Here is a 17,347-nt window from a genome sequence, read left to right on the forward strand (position 1 = left end):
TACAAAAACAATACAAAAGTAGTAACGGAAGAACTCCTCTGAATGTGCTTCAGAAGCTGCATCAGAGATGCTAAAAGAAATGGTAAACAGTACAGTCGATCATGGCAAACACCACCTCTCAGTTTGCCAGCATGCTTTCTGATCATAATCCACAATCTGCCTGAACCTTTTTTAACCATCTTTTTCATCTCATATTTGTCTTTTCTGACTGTAATTGAATCTCAGTATTTTATCTTTTGCACTGTGATAAAACATTAAACTGGCATCCGATTTGCATTTGGGGTTCGTTCGACAAAAAAAAAATCTGCAGCCTGTGCCTTTAGGAAGCTCTCATCTTTTTTGAGTCTTTTTTTGAGACCCTGCTATTTAACTGGCAGTAATTCTGGTGTTGGCACAGATGACTGAGAAGGTTTTCAGTTTTATGGAGTGCCCAGACTGGAAACAGATAGCAAGCAATGATGCTGTAACTAATTTGGTAAAGACGACAGACTCAACATTAGCCAAACTCTTTTCCCTGTGCTTAACCCTGTTGCCTGTTTTCAGTAGCGTTGCCTGGCAACACTGACAGAAAAGTTGTCCTCTGCATCATCCACTTATTGGTTGTCAGATTTGCTCCATCCACCTAACTAATGTGAAAGTACATAACATCCTACCAGAAACTATCCGCTCATAGCAATTATATTTTTGCAGTGTAAACTTTTTGTCTGACCATGACTCCGTAAGTAAAGCACTGTAAATTAGCACTGATGGCGTGCTGTCACTGGGTTCAGTGAGGGACAGGAAGGCCGTCGCTATGCTATCAGTGGCACAGAGCCTGTGCAGCGTTGTCATCAACTCAACACCTGGGAGTAAAAAGGCACATTCGTTCACACTTATTTGCTTGGAGACACGTACCATGATACAGTTGTTTACCAACTCACTATGATTGCTTTTAGGGCTGGGGATATAACTAAAACATTAGTAATTTTAGATAACCTTTTAACCTTTTGATATTTATATACTATAAAAATGTTTTACTTTATTTTATGCAAAATGAAAGCTTTTATTCAGCATGGACACATTAAATTGATCAAAAGTGACATTAAAGACTTTTACATTGTTAAAAAATGCATTTCTTTTGAACTTTTTATGCTGAAAAAAAGCAACATTGATAATAAAAAAAAGAATAAATTGAGCACCTAACCAGTATATTAGAATAAAATAGAGTTCGAATGAAATAAATCATGTGATCAAAAGGATCATGTGACACTGAAGACTAGGGTAAATGCTGTTGAAAATTCAGCTTTGTCATCACAGGTATATATTACAATTTAAAATATATATTATTAAAATAGAAAACATCTATTTTAAATTGTAATAATATTTCACAATATTAGACATGATGGAAATTGTAGTCAGCAGTGTAATCCATTACCTTACACATTTTAGATAATATAATACTACTTTTAATTACTTTTACATTACTTTTGACCGAACTTGTTGATCACATAGATTTGAATAGGATTATTGTGTACCACATTATTTATTTTATTATCAACAGGGTGAAGTGCATTAAATGTCAGAGTTTCTCAAACTGGGGTTTGTGAAGTAACTGCAGGGGGTTCGTGAATTTATGAAAAGCTAATTCATTAAATCATAAAAATGTAAACTTTAAGAAAAATAAATGCTTTTAAAATAATATAAAAAAAACCCTGAACACTAAAAATATAAATATTTCATTTGTTTACCTGCTTGTCAGTGTGACCATTAACTGACATCAGAGAACTGTGTACATGCAAATGTGTTGTTAGATTATAATATAAAAAATGTAATTCTCGCAGGGGATTCGGGTAAATATTTTAGCTTAAAAAATTTGTGAATATGTAATCATTACAAAAAGTAATTGTAATCGGATTATAAGCATTTTAAAATGTATATTATCGAATTACAAGTATTTGAATTTTGGAATCTGATTATGTAATGAGATTGCATGTATTCAGTTACTACCCAGCACTGGATGCCCGTTATGTGAACTTCCTTTGATGTACTATTAATATCGGCCTGTGATTTTATATAGCATGTTCGATCCAACACTCGTGATATTCTTAATACATGTATGTAAATCTATTTGTGTGTGTGTCCGCATCTGCCCATGTAATTTGGCCTGCTTCCCACACCAGCTGGTTAATTGTCTCTGTGTCTGGCCGGCCAGTAATGAGAGTGACTCAATAGAAGACAAAAGAGAGCCTCTGTGAGAGACAGCAGCTGATTGGTGGAAGCGCTGACAGCCCCCTCCCAAAATGGGCGCCCCCGCTAATCCCACCCCTCGCTCCCAGTCGCTTGTTTTCCCCCCCTAACTTGCATGCAGGCCAAAATACTTGCTTACTTCTCCACGCTTGGCTTCGTCCGGAGGACCTAAGAGTTTCAGAGCTTTGGATGCAGCAGTCGTTCGCAAGCCTGACTGACTAATGCGCCTTCTCCCTTCCCAGCTGCCAGAGAGTCAAGCCTTTGGAGCTATCAATGACTTCTTTGTTTGGTTTGTTGCAGAGTGCCCCCTCTTTCAGCCCCTTGGAAACATCTTCTGACCTACAGCAATAGTAAGTCCATGTTCCTTTTTTCCCTCACAAATGTTCCTCTCCACCATTTTCTGACGCCCTTGTTGTATGTGGGTGTGTTTGTGTGTCTGTCTTGCTCTCCAGCCATCTATTCTCAGGCAGAGCTGTCACGGGGCTCTGGAGATTTCCCTCGTTTCCTTTTTCTGTTTCCTGAACGTGCATTTGCAACACAGGCTGTATGTGTTTATGTGATGTATGTTTGCGTGCATGTGTGCCTGCGTTCATGGAGGGGGCTTGTTGTAGGAGAGGCCATGGATAGTGTGATGATTTGTTTTGTGCTGAAACTAGTGTCTGAAATTAAAGCCTGGCTTTCTTTTTAAGAGAGATAAGGGACCTTGTACATCCGCCCATTCTGTTAGCAGAAATCCCCCAATTCTTAATGTGCTGTTTGTGAAAGTGAAGTGTCATTTTTTTAATTGATATCTTTCCCTGGAATGGGGCATTTACGTGATATCGCCTTCACAACAGCAATATTATGTCTTTAAATGATACTTTTAAGATCTTTTTAAGAACTTTTACATTTGAACAGGTTTTTAAAATTGTATTAATAACAAATTTAATCATACATTTTATTAATTATATTTTAAAATAAAATACAATACAATACAATTTACAAAGAAAACATTTATTCATTTACATTGATTAATTTAGCAGACAGTGTTATCCAAAGTGACTTGAAGAATACAAAAACGATTAATCTTAAGGAGGCAATAACACGAGAAGTGCAAATATTCAAATATTGAATATCCAGAATAGTACAAGCTAGAACAGTGAGGGATCTAAAGAAATAGTGTAAACATAGAAGAATAATTTTTTTTATTATTTTGTTTACAACAAAACAAACAAGTGTTGTTCAGCCAAAACACTAAACCGAAAATATGCTCTCATGACTTGAGGAATGTGTGCGAGACAAACCCTGTGTAAGTGTAACCCTGAGAGAAACATAGTTCTGCTTTATGGCTAACAGATCCTTGACAAGGAGCCGAAAAGCATGAAAATACTTGACTTGGCTTTACTAATGGTCAGATAAATCTGCTAAGACCATCTCTGCTCCAGCAGTTGTCAGGCAGCTGCTCAGGTTCCTGAGTTTGGAGCCAGTGGCGTCTGGAATGACGTGTGTTCACCTCACACTTCTCCAGTGGAAAGCATCCGATACATCCCTGGATTGATGTCATTCATGAAGACTTTATTATATGTGCAGTATGATGGAATAATTCATAAAGTGGGAGTAACAAGAACAGTGTCTTGTTCGCACACATCATTTTTGTTGAATAATGGGTATTTTATTGTTTCCAACTATGAAGAAGTAGGAAAGTATGCTAGGGCCCTTAGGATTTTATTGGCATGTTGAGTAGTAACTGTTTATATGATTCTCTCCGAAAATCCTTGTCATGGTTAAAATTCCCTCCCAAATCACTTAGCATGTCTCCCATGTGAGTCTGTTATGTTAACCCTGCTGAAAAAAACAAATTAAGGTCTTCTTTGGACTGTCAGGCTGGTCTGGTTTAGGGTTTTGAGCACTTGTGGCCATTTTATCACTTTATTGCATACATCAAAGTGCCATATTTGATAAGTAAGCATGATATACTTACATTTTTCCTATACAAACATGTAAAAATTATACAGAGTGACTACAGCTCATTATATGGGAAGACCTGACACAAGACAAGTTATTAAAGGTGCGCATCCCTAAAAACTTCTGTATGGTTTCCTGCAAGCACATACTGAAGGTTTAAATGCCAAGGTTCTAACTGCTACATGTGGAAAGCTTCAAGCATGTTTTTTAAAGGATGCCACACAGGCCTCTGAGGAATGTTGTGATAAGGGCCAGAGCAGCTGCTGCTGTCTCATCTATATCAAAGAGCAAACACAGGCTGACTAAAAAGTTCTCAGACGGTTTTAAATAGTTTGGCCTACATCACAAGTAAATTGAATATTCTTTTTTTTTTTATCAAGAATTAATTCTTTTTTATTTCTTTTTTAATTCATCTTTTAATTTATTTATTAATATGTATTAATTTAAAGCATATAATAATCAATTTTTTTCAAAAAAATGTCAAATATTAAGTATGAGCGGGTTTAGTTAGTGTTCTCAAATGTGACCCTGGACCACAAAACCAGTCATAAGGGTAAATTTTTCGAAATTGAAATTTATACATACATTTATACTGAATAAATAAGCTTTCCATTGATGTATGGTTTGTTAGGATGGGACAACATTTGGCTGAGATACAACTATTTGAAAATCTGGAATCTGAGGGTGCAAAAAAATCTAAATATTGAGAAAATCGACTTTAAAGTTGTCCAACTAAAGTTCTTAGCAGTGCATATTACAAATCAAAAATTAAGTTTTGATATACAGTAGGAAATTTACAAAATATCTTCATGGAACATGATCTTTAATTAATATCCTAATGATTTTTGGCATAAAAGAAAAATCTATAATTTTGACCCATACAATGTATTTTTGGCTATTGCTACAAATATACCCCAGCGACTTAAGACTTCTTCAGTCATGAATTAATTTCTTTATTTGTAAAATAATGTGACTATTTATAAATTTGAAGCATACATAAAGCATATAATAATAATAATAATAATAATTCTTTATATATATATATATATATATATATATATACATATATACATTTTTTTTCTTCAAAAGTATGAGTAGGTTAGTAAGTGTGCCAAAATAAATCTTCAATGTACAGTGTTCAAATATAATCCATGGCAAAGTATTTTTTTTATTTAATTTATAGTATTTTTATTTCTGTAGTATAGTATTTCAATAGTTTCTATTTTCTATTTCTATTTTCTATATCTTTTAATAACAATAATTTTCTAGTCATATACAGTAAATGTGGAACTAGCATTCTGTTCTGTTCAGATATGTCACATGAAGACGATGATTTATGTGAGTCACAGCTTCATATCTCTATTTGTGCCCAGCTCAGCCTCTAAAGCAGGCAACGGTGAAGTGGAGAAGAAGGACAGCTTGTCTGCCAGTGGGCAGGCAGTTCCGGAATATGATCGGCACATTTACAAGAGTGTCCTGGAGGGCGGCGACATCCCACTGCAGGGCCTGAAAGCGCTTAACAAGCACCACCCCAGTACTTCTTCTAAAGGTAGGCTTCCAGTCTGTTTTATATATGTTTATTGAGATTCAAATGTTAATCAGGTTTGAAATGATTTTGATTTAAGGATTTATAATCAAAATCACACCACGTTATTGTAAAGCCGGTCCATTTGTAGCCCGTTGAGCCCCTTTTCATCAGCATTTTCCACATTCCTTCCTTCCTTCACAATACCACACAAATAACGCAGCTCATTTGTCTTTCTGTGTTTTGTTAAAGTTGGCCATTTTTCACAGTTGAAACACAACAGATGTCCAGTTTGACCTTTAGTCATTCTCTCCACACTGGCCTGTTAGACAGAATGAGCTCATGAGGTTCGGCTCAGTGGGGTGTACAACTGTTTTAGAAGTGGGCCATGTTGTGGACCGAGAGGAAAGGGGATGGACGTAGAGATTAATAGGTGGATCTGATGGTAGACACTCACCCTGCAAAGGAGATAAACTTGCAGCATGTTCAGGGGTGGTCAAGTATGAGGGGTCAGCTGTCAGAGTGAGGTCATGAATGGAATGCTAGCACATTTGACCCGAGGATGGGCTGCTTGGGTTGGCAGGGGGGCGGAAAGGGTTGAAGATGATGACTGTATCCGTTAATAGTTAACATGACCCACATGTTTAGACAGGGGCTAAGATCTTTTTTTAACTCTTGTTTCTGTCTGCCTTGAATTTCCAAGACAGCATGTTTTGAATACAGAACATACAATGCAGTCGTGTATCTTGTTGTTGAGTCATGCGTGACACTTCATAAAGATATGTTTATAATTCATAACTGGGTATAAAGAAATGATTAAAGACAAAAAATGAATTACACATTGAAACTATTGAGCTGTGGGGAGTTGTGGACTTTGAATCTGGCTGGCAAGATTTCCCTGTTCCCCGCTGCTTTTAAGTAATCATTACTATCAATTCCTCTCTGTTCCTGCTGCATTTTTGGCAATGTACAGTAAATATCTATTAACATTCTGCCTGTAATTCCTGTGGATAGCAGTTGGTAACTTCACAGCACACTTGAGGTTTCTTTGGTGAGAAATCCCAAGACTTGTGGAGCACTCAAGTAGCGCTTACATGAGTTTATGACCACATTAGGAGTAAGTGCCTGTCTTGGAGTGGTTTGGGGGAGCCTGTGAGAGGTCAAAGAGAAAATCATATTGGCACGTTTGGACAAACCTTGACAAGAGGAAACAAATGATGCATTTGGTTGAACTGAGGAACTTAATGGAAGTCAGAACAGAAGTAGAGTAAATGCTTAATACATTTTAGATATCCTGTCTTTCAGTGTATATGTCTCTAAAACAGTTTTTAAACATAAAAGAGTGTTATTGTGCCAGTCACATGCATGTATTTCCAAGGGAGTCACATACATGCTGCAAGACATGTTCCAGTTGGCAGTTGTGTGGTATTGGCATTGGCAATTGTAAGTTAACAGAAATAATTACTTTTCTTTATTTGACTATACTAGCACTTATTTATGAAATTTAAACTCTGAGACACTGGAGCCTTTCTCAATGAATATTTTGGTTTTGTTTAGCAGTTTGCAAGATGTCAAACCTCTAGTTGTTATATGATTTATTAATGCCTTTAACAGTTCCCCTGATTTACATTTGTTAAAATACAAATCTGAATGTAAATCAGCACTGTAAAATAGTCCAAACAAAACCTTCTTTTACATGCTGTTCGTTTTAGTGTACGTAATGTTTAAGTTATTTTGCTTCAATATTTCTGCTTCACATGTTCTTAGCAGTTTGGTTTTTATTTTTTGTTATTTTTATACCTTATATATTTTTAGATTATATTTAATATTAAATTTTTTATATTGTGTATATATATATATATATATATATATATATATATATATATTAGCTGTCAAATTATGAAACTAGCAATTTAATGAAGTGAATATTTAGTATCCATGCTGAATTGTCATAGACATTTTTTTTAAGTACCAGATGTACTGGTGTGAATTCCCCCCCCCCAAAACTGTTAAGCGCAAACCTCACCCAAAAGCGATTTCAGTGTATATATATATATAGATATATATATATATATATATATTAGCTGTCAAATTATGAAACTAGCAATTTAATGAAGTGAATATTTAGTATCCATGCTGAATTGTCATAGACATTTTTTTTAAGTACCAGATGTACTGGTGTGAATTCCCCCCCCCCAAAACTGTTAAGCGCAAACCTCACCCAAAAGCGATTTCATTGGTCAACTTCATCATGCAGTCACCTGTCAAGAAAAGTTCAGACTTCATGGATTTAGAGTTTAGAAAAATCACGGATAAATCCAATTGTGACAGTAATGCTTTTATCTATCAGGCTGTCCTACTGTATGGTAGGTTAGAGTTAGGGGTTCGCATTGGTTTCAGTGTTGCATAGACAGTCAGCCCTGTTATTGACATGACTATTGAAATCTTTAGAATCAGCTATAGGGCAGGGTTTGCAATTTACTGGTTTGGGGAAAAAATCATGCAATGTACTAACCTCAGACTTTACATAATTAAATTCAGAGTAGAACCTTCTTGAATGTTCTAGATTGGTTGTACTGATAAAATACACTTTATTTTGAATATTTATTTAGAAATTAATGTGACATTAATTTCATTATTTGCCAGTTGTGTGGTACTATTGCGAGTTTAATCTAATTCACTGTTTGTTCTGTTACCCTGCATGCCTGCCAGTGGATTATAAAGGTGGGAATGGCTGTATGATTTCACCTTGCTCTTCTGTAAATGCTCACTCAGTTCATGCCACTAATGCACTAGTTTTTCAATATAAGACTAAAAAGTGCTTGTCCGCTGCCAAAGCCTGCATCCCTCAAATCCTTCCCTCTAAGTTTAAGCCCAGGCTATCGCCCTCTACCGATAAGAGCCTGGAAAGACGAACCGAGCCGACACAACAGCGGCCTAAGGCACACAGCTGCGAGGATTTGCATCAGGAGGCTTGTGGCTCACACAATGGAGATACGACAGATGCCGATCACAGGTTAAATTCAGCTTGCAAGTGCAATGGTTCACCAGAGAGCAGGAACCTGCATAAAAATGTGCCTGTTGTGGGATCTGTGAGGAGCACAACCGAGTTCTCCACCCTCTATCGGAACATGCACAACATTCAGAGGCCGAGCTCCCTGGGCTCCAGCCCCCACGGTAGTGTCCGTTGCCTGGCTTCCTTTTTTGAGAAGCCGGGGGACAACATTACCCTGGAAAGGACTGAGATCATGCCCCGGGATGCTGTCACGTTTCGGGTGATGGAGTTTGAGCGTATCATTCAGTGTTCGAACTCTGCGCCCACTCGTTCTGCCTCGATGCCCATACTCCCTAGTAACCCAAGTCCTTCCCACATTCCTACAACGACCTGCTTCCTCCAGTCTGCTCTGTCAGCTGAGACTCTAGTCTTGCCAGGGCCTGCAAACACTGAGGACTGTCCAGCCATGAATACAGAGGCCCAGACCCCCAAAGAGGAAGCTTCTGTATTGTACGAGTGTCCGAACACCTCAAGAACTGACTTCCCTTTGGATCTAAATGAGGGCAAATCAGAAGAGGAAAACAGTTGCATTCATGATCCTGCCAAAGAGACGCCCTCTGGCGGTACCTCAGAACCCACAGGTCACCATCACCATGACCATAATCACTTCCCCTTCCACACCAAACAAAGCAAGTGTAAAGGCACCTGCCCAGCTTCCTACACACGTTTCACCACAATCCTCAGGCACGAGCGCCAACAGGCCAACACCCAGCAGCAGGAGAAGAAGTGCACTCCCCCAAGGAACTTGCTTCTTATGGGACCAGCCCCTTTCTGCTTAAGGAGGTCCCTACACAGTCAGCAGGCCAAAAAGACTTGTGCACTCTCTACTATGAAGCCCATGACCGGAGATCTCATCTCGGCCAAGCTGAAGCCTATGATTCCCCAGCGCTTGTCCTCTTTAGAGGTGCTGGAGAGGCTCAGTAATGGAGAGAGCTCTCCCTGTGAGGGGTGCAACTCGGATGACCTCATGGATGTGGAGGGCTCAGAAGCCAGTAAAGATCACTCTGAAGGTGGCTATAATGAGAGTGTCGGATTGTCCACACTCATGTTCGGGCATGATTCTGTCTGTGATCACTCATCTTCCTCCAGCCTTTCCTGTCTGCTCCTCTGTCATCACCGAGTGACTTTACTTTTTCCATTTCTGCTGTGTGCCGACTTTGTGTGGTTTGTAACCAGATTGGCATATTATCCGTTTCTGTTGTGTAGTGTAAAAGTCATGTCACTTTTTTTTTTTATTCTCAGACTTTCATTTTTTTCATTATCTTTTAAATATATTGTCCAGAATTAGCAACAGACTTAAAAAAAAATGTCCAAAGGGATTTCTTTAATAAAGTTTAAGCTAAGTTTTTATTTTAAGCCAAAATGTATTTGAAATTCAGACAAAATGACAAAGGTATGTCATTTAGCTTCTTGTCAGCTTGAGAAAATATTCAGGCCTCCTATGTTATTCTTGAACAGATGCAGTATGTACATTAAACAGACATTTAACTGTTTCTTACCCATAGAAATGGCATCTTACTGCAAAGCCTGGTAAATTACAGCTTCACAGATTTGATCTGAAATAAAAAAGTCAAATTCCACAAAATAGTGTAACCCAAACATGACAAGCCTGTTTTTACTCTAAGCGTCTGGACCATTTTTTTTAATTACATGTTTGTGTCTTAAGTTTTGATTGTCAAAACTGCATTATACATATTACACTAGTTATTTTTGAAAAGAATGTCTGAATGTTGTGTATTTTTACCTTTTTTTTTTTTCTTAATGCATGCATCCTTTTATTTTGACAGACCATGGCTTATGCTTATCCCACAGATCTCAAAATACGTAGATGAATAAACTCATAATTTTAAACTTTAAGATGTGTAAGCCATTGTATGTTCATGCAATTTAGATATGTATTTTATTTACCTTCTTTTTTTGTGTTCTCTCCAGAGTGTCTGTATCATCCCCATTGATTCTTTTAAAGCTCTGTATAAATGGAGCTTGAGCCAAGACTGATTTGAATTATGGCACTTACTCTTTCTTTGTGTAATTTTGCTTATGGCGACAGAAAGTGAATCCTGTGGTTTTTCAAACAGAATCCGATTCCTCACATCCATTAAGCCAAGGAGATCATGGAAAAAACTCAGACGAGGCAGTCCGGAAACGCTACGGAGATAAAGAGGTGCCTTTTTTTTTTTTTTACATTATCTTCCCACCACAAACAAATCATTTTCTTAATCAGTATCTTTGTTGTTTTCCATGAACAACATGTAAACATCCTTAAAACAAGATTATTTTGTTTGTGAAGAAAAATTTATAGTATGACTTGTTTTCAAAGAGTATATCTTGAAATTAAGTAGAATTTTCTGCCCCACTGACAAATGTATTGAGGTTTGATCATAAAACAGTAAAAATAAACTTTAAATAAAATATGTTCTCTGAAAAAAAAAAAACCGTTATTCTACACAAATGTATCTTGTAAGGGTGTATATTAAGGGTGATATTTTTTCTTGGAAAATATGAGAAAAATAAATGATAAATAATTTTTTTTAAAGCTTTTATCTGTTTTGTCAATGTTAAATTCAGGGTTTTAAGAAGTTTAGGAATACATACTACTGTATATATATTGATAATGATGGATTTAAAGCATGCTTTATGGAGACCTGTTTTGCTGCTATATAATGTGGTAAATCTGTAATAGGCATAAACCCCTCTCAATGTGAATTAAATGCCTGTTTCTGTTTAAAGAAAATTCTGGAAGAGCAGAGACGGTTAAAGCGAGAGCAGGAAGAGGCAGACACAGCTGCTCGGAGACATGCTGGGCTGGTTGTGACTCACCAACAGTTCATTACTAATGACCGCTTCGGCGACCTGCTGGTTATTAATGAGAAAGAGAAGAGAAAAACCATAGAGGTGACATATCTTCTATTTTATCCTTTAAAGGATCTTGTTTGATGCTTCCTGCCTTTTTGTGTGACAAAGAGAGTTGCTGTGATGTATAGTAATGGATGCAGTAATGTGAAATAATGCTAATGGTCTCTTATTGTCTACAGAGGATTCCTGCTCTGGCACGATTTGACTTCAGAGCAGAAAGTTTAAAGTAAGTGTCTAACAATTCAGGTCTATGGATGTTAATAAGATCATAAAGTGTTTGTTAATAACAGCATGTCAAATTTAGAATACTACATCACAAACCTAACCACATTTTGCTTCCCCTTTATCAGGGAACTACCATTTCAAAAGGGAGATATTGTATACATCTACCGGCAGGTTGATCAGAACTGGTTTGAGGGAGAGCATCATGGGAGAGTTGGGATTTTTCCACACAGCTACGTTGAGGTACATTTTCTTTATGCTTTATTATTATATTTTACATTTTTTAGTCATAGAGTTTTCAAGTGTGCAGTAACCTCTCTTTTGTTATGCTGTTTCTCCAGCTCTTGCCCCCTACAGAAAAGGCTCAGCCCAAAAAGAGTGCTCCGGTCCAGGTGTTGGAATATGGAGAGGCTATTGCTCGGTTCAATTTCACTGGTGACACTGCTGTTGAAATGTCTTTCAGAAAGGTATTGTTTAATGAATTTAATGAAGCTTACGCTTTAGTCTAGGGGTCGGCAACCTTAACCACACATACTGTACCACTACTGATATAGAGTGAGAAGAACTAGAGAGATTAGTATTATATGTATATGTTTTATCTAGTTGCTTTGTTTAGAAAACTACCTCGTGGAGTAATCCTTCAACGTCATGCATTCTATTATTATTTACTATTGTTTACTTATGAGCTGAATGTGAAGCCAAACACACTTAAAGTGTGATGAAACAAGCTGAGCAGAAATGTTTTATGTAAGAGGAAAATTAAAAATAAATATAGATCATTTACATTTTTTCCAAAAACGTATTATATTTTACACTGAAAATTAAGCCAAACATTTACAACAGATTTGTCACCAGCCAGCTGAATAAAATATAAGCAATTCAGCAACAAGTTGATATGACTATACTTGTTGCTGCAACAACTATATATGAATTTTGAGTCACACATCTAGACATACAGTAGACTTTTCAGACTTTATTACAGGTAAATTTGTCAGAAAATGACTACTGAAATGCCAAAGAACACATTGCGCTCACACCGTTTCAAGTGTGTGTGTGTGTGTGTGTGTGTGTGTGTGTGTGTGTGTTAATTGATGATGGTTTATATACATACTGTATACTCTACCTTTCAGAAGTTTGGGGTTGGTAAGATTTTTAAAATGTTTTTGAAAGAAGTGCTTAAGAAAAATGTCTTATTATCAATGTTGTAAACAGTTGTGCTGCTTAATATTTTTGTGAGGAAACTGTGATACATTATTTTCAAAATTCTTAAAAATAGAAAGTTCAAAAGAACAGCATTTATTTGAAATATAAATCTTCTGTAAAGTCGTAAATGTCTTCACTGTCAATTTTGACAGAAATTTAACGCATAAATAAATAAATATGTGTGTGTTGTCTATGTGATCTCTGCAGGAACTAATTCCAAATCTTTCCAATTCTGCCTGTAGGGGGAGCGTATTACACTGATTCGCAGAGTAGATGAGAACTGGTATGAAGGCAAAATTTCTGGCACTAACCGGCAGGGTATCTTCCCTGTTACCTACATAGAGGTGCACAAGAGACCCCGAGTGAAAAATGGAGTGGACTACCCTGATCCCCCTATCAGCCAGTCACCTCATCGGAGCACTAATGCTTCTCCACAGGTAAAGACCTGACAAAATCCTTGGCCCTTGGATCATTTTCTTTCAACTCATGTGAATTGTTTTAATTTTCCCATTCGTTTTTATTTATTATCTCGTACAGTTGTTCTCACTGTTCACCTCTCCATTTCCTCCTTCCTCTTTATTGTTTCCTCTCATTTCTCCTGACACCCGGCCTTGCCCTCCAAAAAGCCTATTCGTAATCGGCTCACCACCTCCCCTCTCCCTCTCCCGCGGTCTCCCCGCCGCTCGATCTCCCCTGAAGTCCACGCTGTCTCCAATGAGTGGATTTCGCTCACTGTGGGCGGAGTCAGCAGCAGCCCCCCCACCGCACCCACTCCACCCCTCCCCCCTCTGCCAAGCACTTCATACCGCTTGGGTGAATATCTGCCCCCTTCCATGTCAGCCAGTCCCGTGCCTCCCATCAGCGGCAGCCCCTACTGCGTCTCCCCCATGGCTTCTCCCTCCACATCTCCTTTACCTCCACCCTATCCGCCCCGCCCCTGCTCGGCCACCCCGTTCCTCACCTTCACTCCACCTCAAGGCGAGGACTTCCTTCTTTCTCCACCCTCTCCCCGCCTGTCCCGCAGCCTGAGTCCCTGTGGGGGTGCTGGGCTTGAGGGCTGGCTTACTGGGGGCAACAGGCTGGATCAGGAGTTTCAGGAAGGGGATGGGGCTGAAATAGACAGGGCTGGCAGCCTCCGCAAGGCTCCTTACAGCAGGAACAATAGCCCAGCAGAGGTATCTTCTGCATGGTGTGGTGTGTTTGTTAAAGGTGCCCATCATACGGTGCCTGAGCTCAAGGGAGAGTCAATGTTTCCATTGGCACAAGTTGTAGATCTAACATGCTGAAATAGGAAATTATATCTGACCCATCTGATTATGCTAATGAGTTTCAATCACACTTTTGAGGCTTCCACGCTATTGAGAGAAACACAAATGAGAAGCAACTGTTGCATGAAACTCTAACATAATTAGCATGAAGCTTGGATGTTGATATTTTTTTGTTTTTTTGCCCATTATGAAATCATGCATGTTTGATACAGATCTATAGATAAGAGTGTGTATTTTACCATGTCAAACTCAAATGGCACATTTAAAAGAATAAAGGACCCCTAAATCTAATGGCAATTAGATGTTTGACCAATTTAGATTGTAAAATGGATTGTCAGGCCAGTGAAAGGGTTAAATTATTTGATAAGAACAAATCATATTTTGACTTCTAAAGGCACTTTCTGTATTTGTCTAATTAATTACTTATTTGGAGTCTTTATTAAAGCAAATATTGATATACGTGATGTATTCTGATTGATTTAAGCATGTAATGTAGTTAATCAGACAAAAAATATTGATTGACAGCCCTGATTTATATTAATAGTGGTGGTTAATTCTGTGTAATTGAAGAATTCTTGTATTTTGTATCTGTGTTCAAATGACAAATATGTACTGTATTAGATTATAAAAATGTATGTTCAACTGTACACTGCTGTACAGTTTGTGGCCAGTAAGATTTTTTAAAATAAATTAATACTTTTATTGAGCAAGGAGGCATTAAATTGATTTAAACGGCCAATAAACTTTTACATTGTTACAAAAGATTTCCATTTTAAATAAATGCTGCTTTAAATATATGAAAATAGAAATAGTTATTTAAGATTGTAATATATTTAACAATATTACCAATTTACAGTATTTATGATCAAATAAATGCAGCCTTGGTGACTTATTTAAAAAACACTAAAAAGTCTTACCGGCGCGGCTTGTGAACGTTAGTGTGTGAGCTACACGTACACTAGAAATATAAGCTATTCTAAAGACTTTTTCCACTAGAGGGAGCATCCCAGCATGATGTCACGCTGTTTCAATGTTTGATTGAAGTTTTATAGGAAATGTGGTGACTGCTACTAACTCACAGTCGTTTTCCAGTCCCTTATGTGTGTAATGTACTGTAAGGTTGTACTGCAGTCCTCTGCAAATAATAACGGACTGATCAAATGGCAACCATACTGCTCTTTGTGCAAATTTCAAATTTGAACCCAAACCTCATGGATGAACATGAACCGTTGTGCGCACATACACACATATATGATATATGTTTAATTTGAGTCACTTTTTTTTTTTCCACAGCCATTAAGAAATGATGTAGAATATTATGGGCGATTTTCAAGAAGTCCTGTCATGCTGTTTGACATCCAAGACAACAACATGAATGCCAATTCATTCACGGTAAATTAACTTTCAAGAGGTTTTAATTACTCTTAGATGCACATACTGCTCCATGCTTCTTTCTTGATGTCATCTATATTGATTAAATATGAATGATGAATATGAATAGGTTTCATATTCTGTTTTGATTCATCTTTATGAAACACATCACAGTCAGTCACAAGGCTCATCTTTATTTTATTTGATATCTAATCCTGAAACTCACCCATATAATGCATGACAAATCTCTGTACCCTGCAAGTAAGCCTGTCCTACATGATTGTGGCATATGTTTCGCTCCTTCCTCATACACTCACTCTGTTGTCTTACTCTTCCATGCTTATCCTCTGGACACTACCATCCTTTCCGGCTTTCCTGGTATTAATGGACATTCCCTTCTTTCTGCCCTGTTACTATCTTCTCTAACCACACCGCCCCTTCCTCAAACTCAATTTTCCATCTGAATGACTGACCCTACTTCCTGGTTTGTGGCCACCTATCGGGCCGACCCTCTTCCACCAATAGGAGGCAGTGTGCAATGAGATCATGAATATTGCAGAAACCTCAGTGAGGTACTGCAGCACTTTGTCACGCCCTATAGACTCCGCCCACCGACTCCTGCCTCCTCCCAGTAAAAACTCTCTCATCATTTCCCAGCAACCCCTGTCCCAGAGCAGCAGTCCTGAGCCTGGACGCACGAGCTGTGGGATGTAAGTATCATCTACCTCAGTGTGTTTCTGTGTCCATGTTTTCACTGACCTGCACCTTAAAAATGGGACATCCCTCAGGAACTCTCAAGAGCACTGTTAAACCATATTTACAGATGGGCTATTATAAAAATTCAGAGTTTTGAATTATGCTAAATATTAAAATATAGTCTTCAAGTCATACTTTTTGACCATAACATTTTTTTTTTTTCTACACGCTCGCATTTAAGGCAAACTTTTTAGAATAGGTAGTGAAAAAAGTATAAAAAGTATTTATTTTATAAACAACAAAGTTGTTAAATTTAAGAAATTAAGTTAGTTAAATTATATATAGTACTGTTCCAAAGTCCGGGGTGGGAATTTTTTTTTTAAAAGAAGTCTCTTATGTACGGAGCCCCCAAGGGCACATGGTAATGAAAAAAATAGGAGGAAAAATTATGTATTAAAGGGGTCATATGATGCTGCTAAAAAGAACATTATTCTAGAGTGAGGAACGGCCGGAGGGTTAGAGTGAGCAGAAGCTGCGGGCTTGAGAACGGCGTGGCCGGCGATTTCGACAAAGGAGCGTCCGGAAGGACATGTGACGACTCCGGGCTGGACTCCGCTTCGTCCACGGTGAAAGCCGGTCCAGGGATCCACAGAGCAAAGTTGTAGTATTTCCTCAGCAACCAGCACGGATCAGCTCCAGGCATGACAAAGCAGATATCGTCCTCTTTTGGAAGACCAAACAAAGTAGTTTCGCTTTCACAACGAAGCACATAGCATCTTCAGGACATGGTGGCGGAAACAACAATACTACAGCGAGAATAAAAGTTACGCCTTCTTTCTTTGCGTGAACATTTGGGCGGTGTTATGCAAATCTTCCCACATAGTGACGTAGATATGTGGGGTGTGTTAGAACGAGCCGTTTTAGGTTGGCGTGGTTGACTCTTAACTTTTATAAAGAATATCTCTTTGGATTTGAGACTTT

At 37.9% G+C, this 17,347-nt stretch overlaps 1 protein-coding gene across 1 annotated transcript in view; it reads left to right on the forward strand.

Annotated features, from left to right (window-relative positions):
- LOC107563040 (sorbin and SH3 domain-containing protein 1-like) overlaps positions 1-17,347 on the forward strand; it is a 32,033-nt gene that overhangs the window by 11,294 nt on the left and 3,392 nt on the right. Inside the window, exons 9-20 of the mRNA XM_016247815.1 lie at positions 2,527-2,576; positions 5,544-5,719; positions 8,408-9,760; positions 10,829-10,914; positions 11,481-11,645; positions 11,786-11,832; positions 11,957-12,071; positions 12,170-12,295; positions 13,274-13,468; positions 13,658-14,206; positions 15,593-15,691; positions 16,196-16,380. Coding sequence (XP_016103301.1) covers positions 2,527-2,576; positions 5,544-5,719; positions 8,408-9,760; positions 10,829-10,914; positions 11,481-11,645; positions 11,786-11,832; positions 11,957-12,071; positions 12,170-12,295; positions 13,274-13,468; positions 13,658-14,206; positions 15,593-15,691; positions 16,196-16,380 — 3,146 coding nt within the window. The remainder of the gene's footprint in view (positions 1-2,526; positions 2,577-5,543; positions 5,720-8,407; positions 9,761-10,828; positions 10,915-11,480; positions 11,646-11,785; positions 11,833-11,956; positions 12,072-12,169; positions 12,296-13,273; positions 13,469-13,657; positions 14,207-15,592; positions 15,692-16,195; positions 16,381-17,347) is intronic.

This window comes from Sinocyclocheilus grahami, unplaced genomic scaffold (genome assembly GCF_001515645.1).
Source record: "Sinocyclocheilus grahami isolate Dianchi unplaced genomic scaffold, SAMN03320097.WGS_v1.1 scaffold855.1, whole genome shotgun sequence".
In the NCBI taxonomy this organism is placed as follows: Eukaryota; Metazoa; Chordata; class Actinopteri; order Cypriniformes; family Cyprinidae; genus Sinocyclocheilus; species Sinocyclocheilus grahami.